This window comes from Schistocerca serialis, chromosome 2 (assembly GCF_023864345.2).
Source record: "Schistocerca serialis cubense isolate TAMUIC-IGC-003099 chromosome 2, iqSchSeri2.2, whole genome shotgun sequence".
NCBI classification, from domain to species: domain Eukaryota; kingdom Metazoa; phylum Arthropoda; class Insecta; order Orthoptera; family Acrididae; genus Schistocerca; species Schistocerca serialis.
The window spans coordinates 153637102-153657356 of record NC_064639.1 but is presented as its reverse complement, the minus strand read 5'-3'; the positions used below and the strand labels follow the sequence as shown (position 1 = coordinate 153657356).

Genomic DNA, 20255 nt, shown 5'->3' with positions numbered 1-20255 from the left:
TACGCATACTCCCAGATATTTTACAGAAGTAACTGCGACCAGTGTTTGTTCCGCTTTCACATAATCATACAATAAAGGATCCTTCTTTCTATGTATTCGCAATACATTACATTTGTCTGTGTTAAGAGTCAGTTGCCACTCCCTTCACCAAGTGCCTATCCGCTGCAGATCTTCCTGAATTTCACTACAATTCTCTAATTCTGCAACTTCTCTGCATACAACAGCATCATCCGCGAAAAGCCGCGTGGAACGTCCGACACTGTCCACTAGATCATTTATATGTTCACAGTTAAAGTTTAATCGTCTTGTCCTGATTAATCTGCTGATTGTTGTGTATAGGCGAAATAAAGTGTACGTTTTGACAGTCACAATTTCTGTCTCCAAGCAGTTGGTGATAATTGTGGTGAGTATCTTTGTACATTACGAAGAGGAGGTTGATAGGCTGGCCTCGTCTGCAAATAAGAGTAAGAGGTGAAAGTCATAAAACAGTAAAATAATGAAACTGTAAAGTAAGGTATAAAATTTTATTTCTAGGTATCAAACAAATGAATCATTGGTGATTTTGTTTTGATTATGTTTTCGAAGACAAAGAAATAGTTGCTAAAGAGCGAGTTATCCTGTCGTGAGCTGTGGTGGCGTAGCTTTCCCGTGAGCGTCGACTATGGTAAGATGAGGGCGAAGACGAAGAGCAGGCTCAGTGGGGATGTCCGTAGCCTCCGAAGCCTCCGAACCCGCCTCCGAAGCCTCCGTGGCCTCCGTAGCCGCCACCGAAGCCGCCAAAGCCGCCCCCGTAGCCGCCCAGGCCGCCGCCGTAGCCGCCCTTGAGGACGACGGGCACCGGCTGCTTGACGACCACGGGCTGAGGTACCGGCACGGCGACGGGCTTGGGCACGCTCACGGGGTACGGCACGGGCTTCTCCACGGGGACGGGGTACGGCTGCGGCACGCTCACCGGGTACGGCCTGTCCACCGGCACCTTGACCGGGACCCTGACGGGGAAGGGCACCTTCCTCTCCACCGTGACGGGGTAGGGCTGCGGCACGGGCACCGGCACCTCCTTCGTGATGGTGATGGCCTTCACCTCTCCTCCGCCGTAGCCGATGCCGCCGCCGTAGCCGCCGCCGAGCCCGCCCCCGAAGCCGCCGCCGTAGCCGCCGCCGTAGCCGCCGCCGTAGCCGCCCCCGTAGCCGCCGCCGAAGCCGCCTCCGTACCCGCCGATGCCCAGGCCGTAGAGGCCGCGCTTCTCAGTCTTGCTGGTCTTCTTCTCCTCCGCTTTAGCGGGCTCTTCGGCGGACGACAAGTAACACGCCGCTAGGAAAACTACGCACACCTGCGGGCGGAAATAGTACCATTAACAGACAAATTTATTAAAGGAATGGAGTAGGTGCAAAATAAGAAGGTAATACAACATACGAATGAGGAAGGGCAATAAGCTGACAACGAAAATTTTAACTTACAATTAGCGTTCCAAAGAACTGGAAAAGGGCACAGGTCATCCCCGTTTTCAAGAAGGGACGTCGAACAGATGTGCAGAACTGTAGACCTGTATCTCTAACGTCGATCAGTTGTAGAATTTTGGAACACGTATTATGTTCGAGTATAATGACTTTTCTGGAAACTAGAAATCTACTCTGTAGGAATCAGCATGGGTTTCAAAAAAGACGGTCGTGTGAAACCCAGCTCGCGCTATTCGTCCACGAGACTCAGAGGGCCATAGACAGGGGTTCCCAGGTAGATGCCGTGTTTCTTGACTTCCGCAAGGCGTTCGATACAGTTCCCCACATTCGTTTAATAAACAAAGTAAGAGCATATGGACTAACAGACCAATAGTGTGATTGGATTGAAGAGTTCCTAGATAACAGAACGCAGCATGTCATTCTAAATGGAGAGAAGTCTTCCGAAGTAAGAGTGATTTCGGTTGTATCGCAGTGGAGTGACGTAGGACCGTTGCTATTCACAATATACATAAATGACCTTGTGGATGACATCGGAAGTCCACTGAGGCTTTTTGCGGATGATGCTGTGGTATATCGAGAAGTTGTAACAACGGAAAATTGTACCGAAATGCAGGACGATCTGCAGCGAATTGACGCATGGTGCAGGGAATGGAAATTGAATCTCAATGTAGACAAGTGTAACGTGCTCCAAATACATAGAAAGAAAGATCCCTTATCATTTAGCTACAATATAGCAGGTCAGCAACTGGAAGCAGTTAATTCCATAAATTATCTCGGAGTACGCATTTGGAGTGATTTAAAATGGAATGATCATATAAAGTTGATCGTCAGTAAAACAGATGCCAGACTGAGATTCATTGGAAGAATCCTAAGGAAATCCAATCCTAAAACAAAGGAGGTAGGCTACAGCACACTTGTTCGCCCACTGCTTGAATACTCCTCAGCAGTGCGGGATCCATACCAGATAGGGTTGATGGAAGAGATACAGAAGATGCAACGGAGAGCAGCGCGCTTCATTACAGGATCATTTAGTAATCGCGAAAGCGTTACGGAGATGATAGATAAACTCCAGTTTACCTTCACCGAGGAGTCAAGCAGTATATTGCTCACTCCTACGCATATCTCGCGAAGAGACCATGAGGATAAAGTCAGAGAGATTAGAGCCCACACAGAGGCACACCGCCAGTCTTTTCTTTCCACGAACAATACGAGACTGGAATAACAAGGAGAACCGATAGAGGTGCTCAAGGTACCCTCGGCCACACACCGTCAGGTTGCTTGCGGACTATGGCTGTAGATGTAGATGAAGAAAGGGGCAGTATCAAGAATTTCCGGGGGGGGGGGGGGGGGGGCGGCAAGGGGGGTTGGGGAGTGGGAAGAAGGCTTGTGACTGGTTGAATACGGCCTGCTACGGCTTCCTACCATATGCTCAGCCTTCATGCCAAGTCCTTAGTTGTTTTACATATGTATTTCCTCCTTCCTCACTTCATGGAGTAAGTTTGTATCCGTTTCCGCCTTCGTTGAATTCGTCTTTTCCTCTGTCGCCCAACTCTCTTTTTCCTATATCTTTATAGCCGGCCGTTGTGGCCGAGCGGTTCTAGGAGCTTCAGTCCGGATTCGCGCTGCTGCTACGGTCACAGGTTCGAACCCTGCCTCGGACATGGATGTGTGTGCCGTCCTTGGGTTAGTTAGGTTTAAGTAGTTCTGAGACTATGGGGCGGATGACCTCAGATGTTAAGTCCCATAGTGCTCAGAGCCATTTGGACCATTATATAGCTTTATAACTGATTACTTGTTTAAGTAATGTTTTCCCCCATTATTTTGACATTTTGTTTCCATGTTAGTCTCCTCGCTCCGTCTCTTTTTTATTGAGTGTATCTTAAGTTTTTCTCTTGTAACGTGTGTTTGTGTTTGATCCCAGGCGATACATCCTTCAACTGTCCTTAAAAATTTCATTTCAGCAGACTTCGTTATTTGTTTGCCTTTCTTAGTTAATGTGGAAAATTCGTCTGCAAATATTAGAATGACAGTAGGTATTTCTTTCTTAAGTTGTGAAACTGTATTTTTCCTTGTCTTGTCACCCAGGGTTTTTGGCGTTGTTCACATATCATATAAATCTTATTTTATGTGTTAAAGACGTTTAATGAATATTGCTGACAGCTGAATATATGGCACTTGTTCTATTGATTGTTCATATAGTACTATTTTGGAATGACCTATAATTTCCATTTCGAAACCAGTATTCTTTCTTTAGACTATTTTACATGGTTGATTTAGGCGATGTATTACAAACTGCGGGTCATTTTATGCCTTGTGAATAACTGTTTCTTCTTCAAGAAAGAGCAGAAAATTTAAAAATTTATGCATTCTGGTGTCTACTTAACTTTTCTTAACTTCTCTTTTCCATTATTAACAGTGTCGTCTACACTGAAAATAGCAGGTGAACGGCTTTATCTACAAACATACACTACAAACTACGGCTGAGGGTTTTTCCATTCCAGTCCAATATGGAGCACGGTAAAAAATTGCAATTTAAATGTCGCCGTACCCGCTGTATTTGGTTTTAAGAGGTACGTAGAGCGCTGAAGTGTATCTCTAGACTCTACGCTTAATGTTGATTCCTGAAATATTGTAATTAAGCTTTCGCTCAATAACAGACGTCAAGTGTTTCCTGGTTTCGGCTCTTGAGAATTTTCGTCACACCCACTCACGAGTCAAACAAACCTGTGCCCATTTGGGCAACCTCTCTTTCTGTACACTTCATGTCCCTCTTAGTCTTATTTGTGCATTGGTTTTAAGATAGGCTGCACGAGGGTTTTGTAAGCGGTATCCTTTATAGGCTGGTTATAATGTTGCCACTACCCTGCTGATAAGTCAGTCTCTGACTTGCTTTACCGACGAGTAAGCCTATGTGGTAGTTCAATTTAATATGTCTACAAATTGTTACAGCCATGTATTTGTATGAGCTGACTGATTTCAGTTGTGACACAGATTTTTTAGTCAAACGATATAACATTATAGCTATTTCTTATCTTATTCTGCTGTTGCCCTCCAGTTCAATGGCTAGGTAATTTTGACAACATTGCAGCTTCCTCCAAATGAAACAGTGCATCATCTTTAATAGATTAGATATCGCTAAAAATCTAACATAGCTTCCTCGCCGAGGAAAGAGGCTCGGTATGGCGCCATTGCATATGTAAAGATAACGAGGCCAATTTAAGCTTCTATCCTGATTTGTGTGTTCCAATGTATCCCCCAGAAATCGCTTTCAGGTGAATGATTGGAAATGTACTTCCCGAATCGCTGCTGGCCATTTTTTATTTCACCTTTCTGCGGCGTTGCATAGAGAGGGCGTCAAACGGTACTCCACCTCTCATTCTAAGAAGTATCATAGACATTACTATAATCTGACGTCGATCTCAGTGCGTCACAGAGCAGAAGCGTTGTGGTGCTGTTTGTGTTACACGTATCGAAATTACCATCGTGAAGTTTGCCATTATCCAACATTGAAAGTACATATATAGAAAGAATCAAAGAGATCATGGTCATTGTATGTCATCAATGACTGTGATAAATGAAGACTTGTTATTTAGAACTGAAAACTTATTGACCTTGTACGGAGATGTCAAATGTTGCCCAGTCGCGTGTGTCATCAATCTAGCAGCGAAGTATTTTTGTCAATACGAGTTTTTAAAAGCATTATTCTGTGTGTTTATTTCAAGGGAATAAGTTAACATGCCACGATAAAACTGGCTTGTGTGGTTAACCTCCAACGAATATATATATCAAAAAAAGATTAGTGCTTACGAGGAATCAGTTACGAAAGGTGTAATTTATTTAACACGTGAATCTAGTTCTTTTTAAAATTATCCCAAAGTTGTAGTCACTGCTACAAAACATGGAGGAAAGTACTCACTATGGTATTTATCATTCGACATTTCCAAAATTAGAAATTGTTTGGCACCATACCTATAAAAAGGACAGTTTAGCTCAAATCACTGTGCGTATTTTGATATGAAGTCTTAACTAAGAAAAATATTCGCTCAGTATGGGTGCGTTGAATAAAACCAAATGCAAACACAAATTTATTAGAAGCTCTTCACAGTTGGTATTAGGAATTACGAATGACAGGATGACTCACCCCGTCATTAAAGAAATGAAACAGCTAATAAAAGAGTGGTTGCACCAAAATCTGCGAAAAACAGTGTTGTATGTGCATCGACCAAAAAGGAGTTTCGTCGCCAAACGAGCATACCTCTCCTAATTACTGCTGTCTTTCAATAACCTGAGTGGCTAGAAGAAATAATATTCTGGATAACTGCACAATACAATATTTTTCTAAGTTCAGGAATTTCGTATGGATCTTTCCGCGAGTAATGTCCACATCCTTGTTACGCGTTAATTTTTGTAAAGTGTCTTAAAGGTATAGTAGCCCGACGTTGCGTAACGGAAGTTGCAGATCGTTTGAAATAGACATCCTACCCGACCAAGGGTCGCCAAACTATCGATCGATTTCTATTCGTGTCTGTCACATTTCTTTCAGGCACCCTGAAGTTCCTTTCGCTAAATAATGCGAAACAACGTCTAATTGCACGTAAAACTTCAGTTACTGGAATATTCATGTACCTACTTCTTTTTAATGAGTACTTTCTAGGCATTCTTCGTAATTTACATAGCACTAGAAAGTAGAAACAAACACCCGTTATTAGATAATTTTATTTTTATGTCTATTATTTCGCACACTCTCATTTCACTTCCGTTGGCAAAATACGTCTGAGGTCCTATGGTTTTGAGTTATAACGTAAAATTAATTTTAATTTCATAGATTTATACCATTTGATACTTAACTGTTTAATTCTCTATAGCTCGGTCGGATTTAAAACATTTTTACCAGTTCTGATCTTTCCTATGCTTCAAGCAAAATTAATTAATGTTGTAAAATTTTAGTATTTTCCTTTTAGTCGTTTAGTCTTGCTTCCCTTAGGAAGTGACAGTGACTTTTAATCTTACTAAACTATTTTGCGGCTCTATACTCTGTAGCAAAACACAAGTGCCCCGAAAAATCAGTGTATATAATGTGTGGTAAGAGGATCAGGAACGTGGACCACTAAATAATTTTACTTTGCGATTTAATGATAGATTTGCCGGTCGTTAATTGAATATGTCGACAAACAGAAAGCAAATAGACGAAGACTTCTTCCCTGTTTCATTATTTTTCATTCATTCAGAATAGTCGTTTCCGAAGAAGGTGTAGTTCTCCAGGTGCAGAACTTTTAATATCTATAAAAGTTATAAATATGGGTATGTCTTTCTTCCACCTGTCTTCAAACATGAAACGTATGGTCAGTACTGTCTCGCGTGTTGTCAAATTTCCACGAGATCGGATTCTACAGTATTTTCATTCTTCTGGTAATAATTTGTGTCCGTATTTTGCAGCCGTGATGTATTATTCGCAAGGATCTATAGTATTCATTCCTGTCGGCTCTTTGCTTCTTTGGAACTGGAATTATTACATCCTTTTTGAAACCTTACGGTATATCCCCTGTCTCATATAGGTATATTGCACACCATGTGGAATTTTTTGTCATGGCTGTCTTTCCTAAGGCTATCAGTAGTTGTGACGAATTGTCGTCTTCTATAATCGGTTCATCGTAAGAATAAACCTGATGTAAACAAACACAAACGCGATGATTGGTCAGAAGCCGTAGCACACGTATACTGGTATTGTTACGCTCTTGGAAGTAGGTCCTACTTATGTACTAGATATATTATTACTAAGCTACGTTAAATAAAACTTACATACCCAAATTTATTAAGAGACATCAACGTTTTCCTTAAGCACGCTCTAGCTACGTAGTTTTCATTTCAAAAATCCTGTATAGTTACAGCCTCTGCAGCGTTGTACTCTGATTGCAGTAAGCAGTATGAAAATGGCTGAGGCTGCTTCCTGTTCCGTAGTGAAACACGCGCGTGGAGCACGGTTAAAAAGTGCCGGGAAATATGCTGTTCTTAATATTTTTCATAAATTTACGGAGATAATCGGCTTTGAGTTTTCCCAGCGTTGTATGCACTGCAATTGATAGTCGGTAATGTAATTGAGAAAGAACCACATGCCGATATTCGTGCACTGGTTCAAATCTCCCCAGCGGTATTTTTTTTTTTCCTTGTTCAGTTTGAAATACCTACACCTCGTAATTATAAAACTCATCATTTTTTAAGAATAACGCACGTCGTCTTGTTTCTAATTTTTATACTGGACGCGAAATTTCTGTTTCAATTTCAAATACGATTTCTTAATTATCGATGTTTGATGAAAGACTATTCATAAAAGTTGTTTAAATGAAGAAAAGAAGAAAATTTAATTATTTAAGGCAAAAATGAAAAATCAAATCCTCTTTATTCGGACTATGTCCATTATTTCATACCACACAGGTAGACAAGTATCGTAGAAACATGAAAAACAATCTTTTTCACAGCATCGAGCACATCATGTAAATGCCGCATTTTTACATTTGCTACTGTACCATTACAATATGAACCCTACAGAATTGATCTAGAGCCAAGCAGCTGGATTCGGCCCGAGAAGTAAGAATACTATGAAGCTGCCAGACGTACTGGAACTAACGCACGCAGTTTTTCACACGTCACTGCCGAACGCTGGCGGGGTATAGAAAGGCTTGTCATAAAAGAAGAAGAGAAAATGCTACTCCTGGGGGTTTTGTTGATTCTGTTGTTGGCAGGTTCGTTATCAACGTCGCAGGTGACACTTCCAGAACTGAAATTTAGTTCTCGTATTCAGGTACGGAAGGAGCTAAGAGATTACCAGACGACTGACTGCAAGTAATACCTTCAGTGGCTTCAATATTTAACCATACGGTGAAATCCTTCAATACTCTCTTATGTTACTCATAGCTTATGCAGAAAAATTGCCCTGTGGTTTAGTCAGGTTTCATAATTTTTGTTTTTAATTACCAGAGTACGTTAGCTAAAAACGATAATGTGTTGCGGTTTTCGTCTAGACGTCTAAGAAGCGTATTGTGGGAGATTTGCAGTGTATGACATTCGAAGCTGTATTGCTCCTCTGCTCGTCTCTTTTGACGTGTGAACAGCAGCTGGCCACGTCATTGCAGGCGAGCTGTACCAAGTACAGCTGTTCAAGTTAAAATGCGCCGGTAAAGCTGATGTCCCCTGTTGTCGCCAAATCGATGTCCGCGTAACCCACAGCACAAAACGTACCCTTATTATCGTGCTCGACAGTACTCGAGACAGTGTGGCTGCAGTACCACGAGAAACTGAAATCCAATGAGGTTCCAGCAAACGCGGAAGAATACATAGTGCAATGTTTACATCGGGTTTATTCTTCTGATGGACAGATTATACCAGGGCCTTGTTTCAATTTAGGCCTATCGCCTCCCTGTCAATGTTTTTCGCAGAATTATATCTCCCTTATGATCTTCAGCTAATTCCTCTTCTGTCTCTTTATTATTATTATAAAGTTTGTTTCCCTTACATAGGCCCTCTGTATGTTCTGTACATATTTCAGCTTTCAGCATAGTACTGGCTTGTCAGCTGAGCCTCCATACTCAACAGCTGTATCTCTTTCTCCAAAAATCTCTTTAATTCTTTTTTGTCCTCTAACTATTCCTGCTTAAGCATTTTCTTCTTTCATTTTCTGCTAATCTCGTTTTCTAAATTTCTGCATTTCTTTTCGTCAGCTTCATTTCTTGCATTACTTCCCCTGGTCAGTTAAATTCAGCATCTCGTGTGATGTCAAAGGATTTCTACCAGGCCTCTTCTCTTTACGTATGTGACTCTCTGCTGCCTGTCCTATCTCTTAAAACAACTCAATCGTCTTCGGTTTTATTCCATTCCCTTGTTTCTGCCCAAAGCTGCTTACTGCTACTTATGAATCTCCCAGTGGTTCAAATGGCTCTGAGCACTATGGGACTTAACATCGGAGGTCATCAGTCCCCTAGAACTTAGAACTACTTAAACCGAACTAACCTAAGGACATCACACAAATCCATGGCCGAGGCAGGATTCGAACCTGCGACGGTAGCGGTCGCGCGGTTCCAGACTAAAGCCCCTAGAACCACTGGGCCACACCGACCGGCTGTAACCCTCAGTAATAATATAATTTATCCAGGTCCCATCTTCTTGATTTCCTATCTTTCCGCAATTTCTTCAGTTTTAATCTGCAGTTCGTATTCAGTACGATCATTAAATTATGTTCGATAAAAAATTCTACTAGGTTGCATCCTCCGTCATTCCTTTCCCTTAGTTCGTTTGCTCCTGTTCTTCCTTTTCTTCCTATCGCTACCATCGAATCCATCGTTCACAATACTTAAATTTTCGACACCCTTAACTACCAGAATAATTTCCTTTATGTGAGCATACATTATTACAGTCTCTTAATCGTCTGTAAATAAACTTGTATTACAGTGTGAGTGTTGGCTTTCTGTCTGTTTTGTCTATGATAATGTGTCCGCTGCTTTGTTCATAGTAGCATACCCCACATTCCTATCTCTTTATTCTTTAGTAGGAATACTCCTACATTAGCTCTATTCGGTTTTGTGTTGATAATCCTATACCATCCCGATGAGAACTCCTTTTCATCCTGCCACCGCACTTCACTCCCTCCGTTTATGTTTAACTTTATCCAATCAGTTTCCCTTTCTAAAATCTCTAACCTAGGTTCCCCATTAAGAGATCTTAACATACCAAGCTTCGATCCGTGGAATGCGAATTTTGTTTTTCCTGAAGACATCCTCCTCAATATTCCCTGCCGGAACATGCGAATGGGGCACCATTTTACCTCTTGAATATTTTCGTCAAGAGGATCTCCAGTGTTTCCGTAATACTGTACTACAACTGTCCACCTGCTTCTCTGGGTATTAAAGTGCTCGTGTCACATGCAAGCTGGCCTGGGCTTGCTTCCCGGCCGTGTTGGAGATTTTCTCCGCTCGAAGACTGAGTGTTGTGTCGTCCTAATCATCATTCTTATCACTGGCCTGCAAGTCGCCCAATGTGGCGTCGCCTGAAATAACACTTCTACTTGACGACGGAAAATCCGCGTCTGGTGCCTCCCGGCCACCGATTCCATTTTCTATTTACATTTTTTTTGTACTATGACTATTTGTTTTTTCGTCATGAAATGTAGCAGACAATTACATAAAAGCGTTGGTCGTACAACTCCTCCATCAAGCGAGGTGTCCAGAGGTTAAGAGATCAGGTTTATTATCTTTCATGAACGGTTTTCTAATTCTTCCCTGTCATCCAAATAATACTTATTCTACGATTAGATTACACCAAGCAAATTCTGGGATGGTTCTTCTAAGAGATAAAAACTTCTCCGTTCCCAAAATAGTGCTCCATATCTAAAGACCTCGAAGTCGACTACACGTGTAAGTCTTTTAGTTTTCCCTGAAAATGGATTCTTGAAAAAATGATTATATATTCCTAGTTTGGGCAACAGCTTCCAAAAACTTTTCCAGGAATTTTTACTAAAGTGTACTTTTCCATAGGAGTGGTTCATTTTCAACGAAAACAATTTTATTTGCATCTCTTGTCATTTAAAGGAATATGTCTGAACTACAAATTTTGTTTCAGAGATTGGTCTCAGCTAAGTTCTTAGAAATCTATGATCAATGGACTTTTCCTTTCGGCGCAAGACATTTAAAATAGGTTCCATCCAATTAGGAATGAGGAACGAAATCTGGCTCTGCAGGGCAGCGAATTATGAATCCATAATTCGCTACAGTTTTGAAAGGTTCGGTTCTATTTTTGTCACGCGGCGTTCATGGTTGATTTTAGTTGGTGGACTTGAACCAGTGGCGAACGAAATCAGTATCCGTCGAGGCCACTCATCGCATGGGTTGTTAGTCCATAACTACAGCTGGCAGTTTGTTGTACTGATAGCAAGTGAAGAGCCTCGAGGAGTTTTATGGCCACGGGTAGGCATTTCCTCCTAACCCAAAAAGGTATGGTTTTCCCCACTTGGCGATCTGGTCGCCACATCCGAACGCCATACAGACAGAAGCTCGAGGCTCATAATAACACGTCCCATCCATCTAACAGAACAATGTCTGAAACTAAAAGAAGTATGGAGACTAGAAAGCAGCCCTTCCATACTTACTGTATTAAGAAATTTGGGCAAGTGAATAAGAGCAACCAAAGCTAATTTCATGCTCTTTAACGTTCAGATTTAATAATAATAATGTTATTAATAACAACAGTAACGATAATAATAATAACACTTAAAATCTTTCTTGGACATTATTTTACTCGACCCGTTTCTCTAAAACGATATAGCTTGAATAGCCGAGAGAAGTCACGCAGTAGCTATGGGCACTGGACTTCCATTTGGCAGGAGCGGGATCTGTACCCCGTCCGTAAACAAGGTTTTGGTTTTCTACGACAAAATGTAGCGACTTCTCTGAAAGTGATCCAGCGTGTTTACTTCCCTGTTCTTGTCCTGCCCGAGTTTATGCTCCATCTCTGACGATCTCGTCGCCTACGGGAAGTCCCTAATCTGCTTTCCACATGAACGTTCCTTATACCAGTTCGACAGATGTGTTGCTGAAAGTAAGAAATATGTTTTAGCTAATGGATGGACCAAAGACTGGTTGTTGGACGCCCCATAGACACTAATTTTAGAGACGAATCGGTTATTATTTTGGGTACAGAGAGAGAATAAAAAAGATTGCGACCCACGGTGTACAAAGATAAAACTCTTCGTACATCCATATTTCAATTGGATGATGGTGGGACACCAGCTGGAGGAGTTTCATTTTTAATAAAAAGATAAAACTTGTTGTCCAAATACTGTTGCACAGCAAATGGGTATCCAACGTAAGGTATAAGTCTGCCTTAAAAGAACGCTCATGAAAGATTTCTTCGAAGGCCCGCCGGCCGGGATGGCCCAGCGGTTCTAGGCGCTACAGTCTGGAACCGTGTGACCGCTACGGTGGCAGGTTCGAATCCTACCTCGGGCATGGATGTTTGTGATGTCCTTAGGTTATTTAGGTTTACGTAGTTCTAAGTTCTATGGGACTGGTGGCCTCAGAAGTTAAGTCCCATAGTGCTCAGAGCCATTTGAACCATTTTTTTTTTTCGAAGGCCCGAAGGGTTCTTTGTATTATCGAAAATGTAAAGTGTAAAGAAACTGGATTATGAAAGCAGCGGCAAAGTATGACGCAGATGGCGTGCTTTGGAGGAAGTATCCCAGAATTCGTTTGATACGATTTATTGTTGTTGCTGAGGTCCTCAGTCCCAAGATTACAACATACAGCTCTCCCGGCTAGTCTACTCTGTGTAAGCATCCCCATTTTTTCATAACTATTATAATCTACATCTGTATTAACGTGCTTATGTAGTCGGGCCTCGGTATCCATCTGCAACTTTTGCCTGTCACATTTCGCTGCATTAAGAAATTAATTGTTAGTTGATGCCTCAGGTTATGTCCTGCAAGTTGATGACTTTTTTAATCACGTTGTGCCATCAATTTATTTTCTCCCCATTTCGATTCCCCACCTTTTCATTAGTTGTTCAACCACCTGTTTATTGTGTTGAATTCTTCTGAAACATTTCTTCAAAATATCTCCTAGAATTCTTCCTAATACCTAAATTAATATTAGACACCAACAATTTTAAACACCTTTCTCGTTATTGTAACTCTCTATCTGCCACACTGTCAGTTATTTTGCTGCTCAGATGGCAAAATTCTTCTACTAATTTTAATGTCCCATCCCTTAATGCCTCAGCACTGGCTTGTTTTATTTTTAATGATATTCTTGCATACAGTTTTCAGCTGTTCTGACAAGTCCTTCGTAGTGTCTGCCAGAAATTGCGATATTATCAGTAATCCTTAAGGTTTTATTTTTTTCTCCCTGAACTTCAATTATCTTTCGAAATTTCTCCTTGGCTTCCCCTACCACAGGCTCAGTATACTGAATGGATGTAAGCTACAGAGGCTGTCTTACTCCATTCTCAATTTCGATTTCCATTTCATGTCATTCTACACTTATAATTCCAGTCTGTTTCCATACAAGTTGTATATAACTTTTCGCTCCCTGCATTTTATCCCTACTACCTTCAGAATTTCGAAGTGAGTGTTACAGATACAATGTAAAAAATTTTCTTTAAATGCTTACAGGTAACGGCCAAAGTTGTATTTCAGGTTCGTTTATTACGTCACAAGACGTTTCATTTGAAATGTACATCTTTAGCTGATCGAAAGTTCATCAACATCATCATAAGTAATTCTCAAAAATTACTGGAAATACGTCACTGTCATAAATAAAAGATGTCTAATCGTCATACTAACGTTAAACGATACAACACGACGAACGCACTGGAACAAGCGCAGCTATTACTACACCCACGAAACATGACAGCTTGCTGTGCCGTAACGGTACAGAGCAGCCCATGTATGAGGTGAATTTGCGTGCCTTCTTTAACGGATGTGGTGTTCGCTTAATGTATTGCCAAAGTTGGCATGGCGCAGCATGTTGTCACCTATTCTGCATGTACTGATGACTGTGCTTACGCCAGATGGTGGACGAAGTGATAACTATGCTCGTCGTGTTCCATAACGCATCTTTTAACGTTATGTATGGCGAGTAGATATTTTTGAGTGATGACACCTGCACATTTCTGTTACTCTCTAAGAATTAATTACAAACATTGTTTATGAACTTTCGGTCACCTGAACATGTTCATTTCGAACGAACCTGAAATACAGCTGTGATGGTTTTTACAAACTTTTATATTATTAAGCTGAGACCGTGGTCAACGGCATTGCCAAAGTGGTAACACCGGTTCCCGCCAGATCAACGAAGTTAAGCGCTGTCGGATTTGCCCAGCACTTGGGTGAGTGACCTCCTGGGCTGCCGAGGGATGTTGGCAAGCGGGCTGCACTCAGCCCTTGTGAGGTTTCTTGAGGATCTACGATCATGAAAACTGAAAACAGTAGAGAGAGCGGTATGCTGACAAAATGTCCCTCCATATCCGCATCCAGTGATACCTGTAGACTGAGGACCACACGGCGGTCGGTCGCTACAGTTGGGCCTTCCGAGGCCTAATCTGATATTGTTCAAACTACGGAAACTATAGGCCAATATTTCTGACGTCGATGTGTTGCAGAATTTTGGATCGTATTTTATGCTCGCGTATTACATTTCTGGAGACTGAAAATTTTATGTGTAGAAACCAGTCCGAAAGCAAAGGTCACATGAAACCAAACGACACCATGTGATCAAAAGTATCCGGACACTTGGCTGAGAATGACTTCAAAGTTCGTGGCGCCCTCCATCGGTAACGCTGGAATTCAATACGGTGTTGGACATCCTTAGCCTTGATGACAGCTTCCACTCTCGCAGGCAAACGTTCAGTCAGGTTCTGGAAGATTTCTTGGGGAATGGCAGCCCATTCTTCACGGAGTAGTGCACTGAGGAGGTGTATTGATGTCGGTCGGTGAAGCCTGGCACAAAGTCGGCGTTCCAAAAAATCCCAAAGGTGTTCTGTAGGATTCAGCCCAGGACTCTTTCCAAGCCAGTTCACTACAGGGATTTTATTGTCGTGTAACCACTCCGCCACAGACCGTGCATTATGAACAGGTGCTCGATCGTGTTGAAAGATACAATCGCCATCCACGAATTGCTCTTCAACAGTGGAAAGCAAGAAGGTGCTTAAAACACCAATGTAGGCCTGTGCTGTGATAGTGCCACACAAAATACCAAGGGCTGCAAGCCTCCTCCATGAAAAACACGACCATCCCTTAACACCACCGCCTCAGAATTTTACTGTTGGCACTACATACGCAGGCAGACGACGTTCACCGGGCATTCTCCATACTCACATCCTACCAACGGATCGCACATTGTGTAGCGTGGTTTGTCACTATAACAACGTTTTTCCACTGTTAAATCATCGAATGTTTACTCTCCTTACACCAAACTTTTCCAGTTTTTGCAATTAAGAACTGGCTCATTTGATTCTACTTCACGAAGGACAAAGCTTACAAAAAACTCATTAGACCAGAACTTCATTATTCCTCGTCAGTCCAATGTCCGCATCATACAAGAGTGATACAGGAAATAGAAAAGGCCAAAGAAGCTCAGAGTCTTTAGTTAGAGCATAGTTCAGTTAGCTCGAACGCGTCACGGTGATGCTCAGATAATTCTACCTGCAGGTGTTCAAGAGAGGCATTCTGCATCGCGTTGTGGTTTACTGTTAGAGTTGCGAGATAGTGAACCCCTAGAAGAGTCAACCAATACGTTGGTGCCTCTTACGCATAACTCACGGAATGACCACAAATGGTAAAATCAGAGATATTCGAACACACACTCAGGCTTACCACCAATACTGCGCGCTGTGAAAAAGCGCTAGCGACTGTGGTCCACAAAATACTCTCCGCCACACACTGTTCAGCAGTTTGCGGAGTGTAAATGTAGATGCAGAAACGCTAGACTGGAACTAGCGGATGCTTGTCCTTTACTCGGTTTGCGACGATACTTCTAAATACAGTTTCATTTTACTGTTTAACACTCTGTCTACGATCGTGACGTATTTGTCCCCGACAGGTTATCAGAAGACTGTTGTAAGTTATTGCTTTATATGTGTCCAACTAGTAAAGGGAAGGCTACTAATAGTAGAATTATCATAATTACAGGTTTATCCTGTAGATAGCATTGTTCTCAAGTTAACCCGCGTCTCCGCATTGTCACATCCAGTTACTTCACACCTGCAGATAGGCAGCCCAATTACCAGATTCGCCAAACGGGCTTCCTCCGCCTCCTCCCCGACACATGGTGTCAACGACTTGTATTCACAAATTGACCCTTGCCACATCGAAAGCGAAGCCCATATTGAGCACCTGTAGTGTGAGTTACAATTAATCTGGAGAGACGCTCTGTCCACTGTGCCTGTTTCTAGTATGTCTTGTAGTTCTCGCACAGTCTTCTTCTGAAACCCAGGAGATATTTATAGCCGGCCGGAGTGGCCGAGCAGTTCTAGGCGCTACAGTTTCGAATCCTGCCTCGGGCATGTGTGTGTGATGTCCTTAGGTTAGTGAGGTTTAAGTAGTTCTAAGTTCTAGGGGACTGATGACCTCAGCATCTAAGTCCCATAGTGCTCAGAGCCATTTTTGAGGTATTTATAAATAGCCCTGTGTGTGCTACCGTGTATGTGCTACCACAGCACAACCCAGTCCCCTCGGGAAACGAAACGGCGGGAAATATTTTTTTCATATTGCTACTTCTGACTAAGGCATTACTTACAAAAATTAATGTTTTTGAAATGAACCTGGTAGTCAAAGGGTTAAGACCACGGACAAAGCGGCTTACGTATTTCAAATCTGCGCTGGGAAACGTAAGTACCCACTAGAGAGCTGAGAGAGGAAATGTTACGACTAAAATGAGTAGAGTGAGGGGAAGCAGAGAACCATAGTCGCGATGATGGAATATGTAACGCGGCCCTGCGTTGGGAAAGACAACAGGGGCGGCAGGTAGGTATCGTGGAAGCCGCAACTCACCGTGATCCTCATTGTTGCTCTGCCTGGGCTGCTGGTGGGCAACGAATGACTGATAGCAGACCCTGGGCGGCGCCGGCTTATATAGCGGGCGCTGGCGGAGGCGCTTCCCGTGCTTTCTCCTTTCCGCCGCCGAGGAGCCGTCGGGACACGCGAGTCACGCACACACGCGCGCACACGCGCGGCTCAGCTGGGGGCGAGACGAGCCGCCGAGCCGCCCCAATTAGCAGCCCGCCCTCCCGTCATTAGTCCCGCACGGGCGGCCGGCCGCGGCGCCGGGAGCTGCCCACCGAGCTCTTCCGTCTTTTCTGCCGCGGCCGCTGCGGCTCGCTACAATTGCTTACGGACCTCAGAGTCCCGTACTGCAGCTCACGTATTCTCAAACCCCTTAGACACACGACCTACGTTTGCGTTTTCGATCGAGGAGTTTCTTCAGAATGAGATTTTCACTCTGCAGCGGAGTGTGCGCTGTTATGAAACTTCCTGGCGGATTAAAACTGTGTGCCGGACCGAGACTCGAACTCGGGACCATTACCTTTTGCGGGAAAGTGCTCTACCGATTGACCTACCCAAGCACGACTCACGCCCCGTCCTCACAGCTTTACTTCTACCAGTAAAGGACGGGGCGTGAGTCGTGCTTGGGTACCTCAGTTGGCACAGCACTTGCCCGCGAAAGGCAAAGGTCCCGAGTTCGAGTCTCGGTCCGGCACACAGTATTAATCTGCCTGGAAGTTTCATATCAGCGCAAACTCCGCTACAGAGTGAAAATCTCATTCTGGAAACATCCCCCAGGCTGTGGCTAAGCCATGTCTCCGCATTATTCAGGAGTGCTAATTCTGCTAGGTTAGGAGGAGAGCTTCTGTTAAGTTTAGAGGGTAGGAGACGAGGTACTGGCAGAAGTAAAGCTTTTAGGACGGGGCGTGAGTCGTGCTTGGGTAGCTCAGTTGGTAGAGCACTTGCCCGCGAAAGGCAAGGTCCCGAGTTCGAGTCTCGGTCCGGCACACAGTTTTAATCTGTCAGGAAGTTTCGAGGAGTTTCTTGTCGGTACATGACCAGCTGCAGTCCTTAGAGTCATTATTCAGTGATCGCGACTGTCTGCCAAGATCACCATTGGAAAAGATGGCGTTAGGTGGTGTGTAAACAGGCCTTATCTGCTATGACTGCAACGCACTGTCGCCTTGGTGGATGACAGTCTGGACACATCTGCAGTCTTTTCCTCCAGGATACCGAAAAACGTTGCAGATTTTAGAGGGTTTGAAATGAAAAATAACCTGCCGTTGTCCGAAACCCCTCCCCTTTTTTTTTTTTTTTTGGTCATCAGTCTACTGACTGGTTTGATGCGGCCCGAAACGAAATCCTTTCCCGCGCCAACCTCTTCATCTCAGAGTAGCACTTGCAACCTACGTCCTCAATTATTTGCTAGACGTATTCCAATCTCTGTCTTCCTCTACAGTTTTTGCCCTCTACAGCTATCTCTAGTACCATGGAAGTCATTCCCTCATGTCTTAGCAGATGTCCTATCATCCTGTCCCTTTTCCTTATCAGTGTTTTCCACATATTCATTTCCTCTCCGATTCTGCATAGAACCTCCTCATTCCTTACCTTATCAGTCCACCTAATTTTCAACATTCGTCTATAGCACCACATCTCAAATGCTTCGATTCTCTTATGTTCCGGTTTTCCCATAGTCCATGTTTCACTACCATACAATGCTGTACTCCAGACGTACATCATCACAAATTTCTTCCTCAAATTAAGGCCGGTATTTGATATTAGTAGACTTCTCTTGGCCAGAAATGCCTTTTTTGCCATAGCGAGTATGCTTTTGATGTCCTCCTTGCTCCGTCCGTCATTGGTTTTTTACTGCCTATGTAGCAGAATTCCTTAACTTCATTGACTTCGTGACCCTCAATCCTGATGTTAAGTTTCTCGCTGTTCTCATTTCTACTACTTCTCATTACCTTCGTCTTTCGCCGATTTACTCTCAAACCATACTGTATACGCATTAGACTGTTCATTCCCTTCAGCAAATCATTTAATTCTTCTTCACTTTCAATCAGGATCGCAATGTCATCAGCGAATCGTATCATTGATATCCTTTCACCTTGTATTTTAATTCCACTCCTGAACCTTTCTTTTATTTCCATCATTGCTTCCTCGACGTACAGATTGAAGAGTAGGGGCGCAAGGCTACCGCCTTGTCTTACACCCTTCTTAATACGAGCACTTCGTTCTTGATCGTCCACTCTTATTATTCCCTCTTGGTTGTTGTACATATTGTATATGACCCGTCTCTTTCTATAGCTTACCCTTACTTTTTTCAGAATCTCGAACAGCTTGCACCGTTTTATATTGTCGAACGCTTTTTCCAGGTCGACAAATCCTATGAAAGTGTCTTGATTTTTCCTTAGCGTTGCTTCCATTATTAGCCGTAACGTCAGAATTGCCTCTCTCGTCCCTTTACTTTTCCTAAAGCCAAACTGATCGTCACCTAGCGCATCCTCAATTTTCTTTTCAATTTTTCTGTGTATTATTCTTGTAAGCAGCTTCGATGCATGAGCTAGTAAGCTGATTGTGCGATAATTCTCGCACTTGCCAGCTCTTGCCGTCATCGGGATTGTGTGGATGATGCTTTTCCGAAAGTCAGATGGTATGTCGCCAGACTCATATATTCTACACACCAACGTGAATAGTCGTTTCGTTGCCACTTCCCCCAATAATTTTAGAAATTCTGATGGAATGTTATCTATCTCTTCTGCCTTATTTGACCGTAAGTCCTCCAAAGCTCTTTTAAATTCCGATTCTAATACTGGATCCCCTATCTCTTCTAAATCGACTCCTGTTTCTTCTTCTATCACATCAGACAAATCTTCACCCTCATAGAGGCTTTCAATGTATTCTTTCCACCTATCTGCTCTCTCGTCTGCATTTAACAGTGGAATTCCCGTTGCACTCTTAATGTTACCACAGTTGCTTTTAATGGCACCAAAGGTTGTTTTGACTTTCCTGTATGCTGAGTCTGTCCTTCCGACAATCATACCTTTTTCGATGTCTTCACATTTTTCCTGCAGCCATTTCGTCTTAGCTTCCCTGCACTTCGTATTTATTTCATTCCTCAGCGACTTGTATTTCTGTATTCCTGATTTTCCCGGAACATGTTTGTACTTCCTCCTTTCATCAATCAACTGAAGTATTTCTTCTGTTACCCATGGTTTCTTCGCAGCTACCTTCTTTGTACCTGTGTTTTCCTTCCCAACTTCTGTGATGGC

At 42.9% G+C, this 20255-nt stretch overlaps 1 protein-coding gene across 1 annotated transcript; it reads right to left on the bottom strand.

Annotated features, from left to right (window-relative positions):
• Positions 1-510: 510 nt before the first annotated feature.
• LOC126455476 (keratin, type II cytoskeletal 3-like) lies at positions 511-17065 on the bottom strand. The gene is made up of 2 exons (XM_050091230.1): positions 16990-17065; positions 511-1330 (listed from the first exon to the last, which is right to left on the bottom strand). The coding sequence occupies exons 1-2, from the start codon at positions 16999-17001 to the stop codon at positions 695-697; spliced, it is 648 nt and encodes a 215-aa protein (XP_049947187.1). The 5' UTR covers positions 17002-17065; the 3' UTR covers positions 511-694.
• Between the last annotated feature and the right edge of the window lie 3190 nt (positions 17066-20255).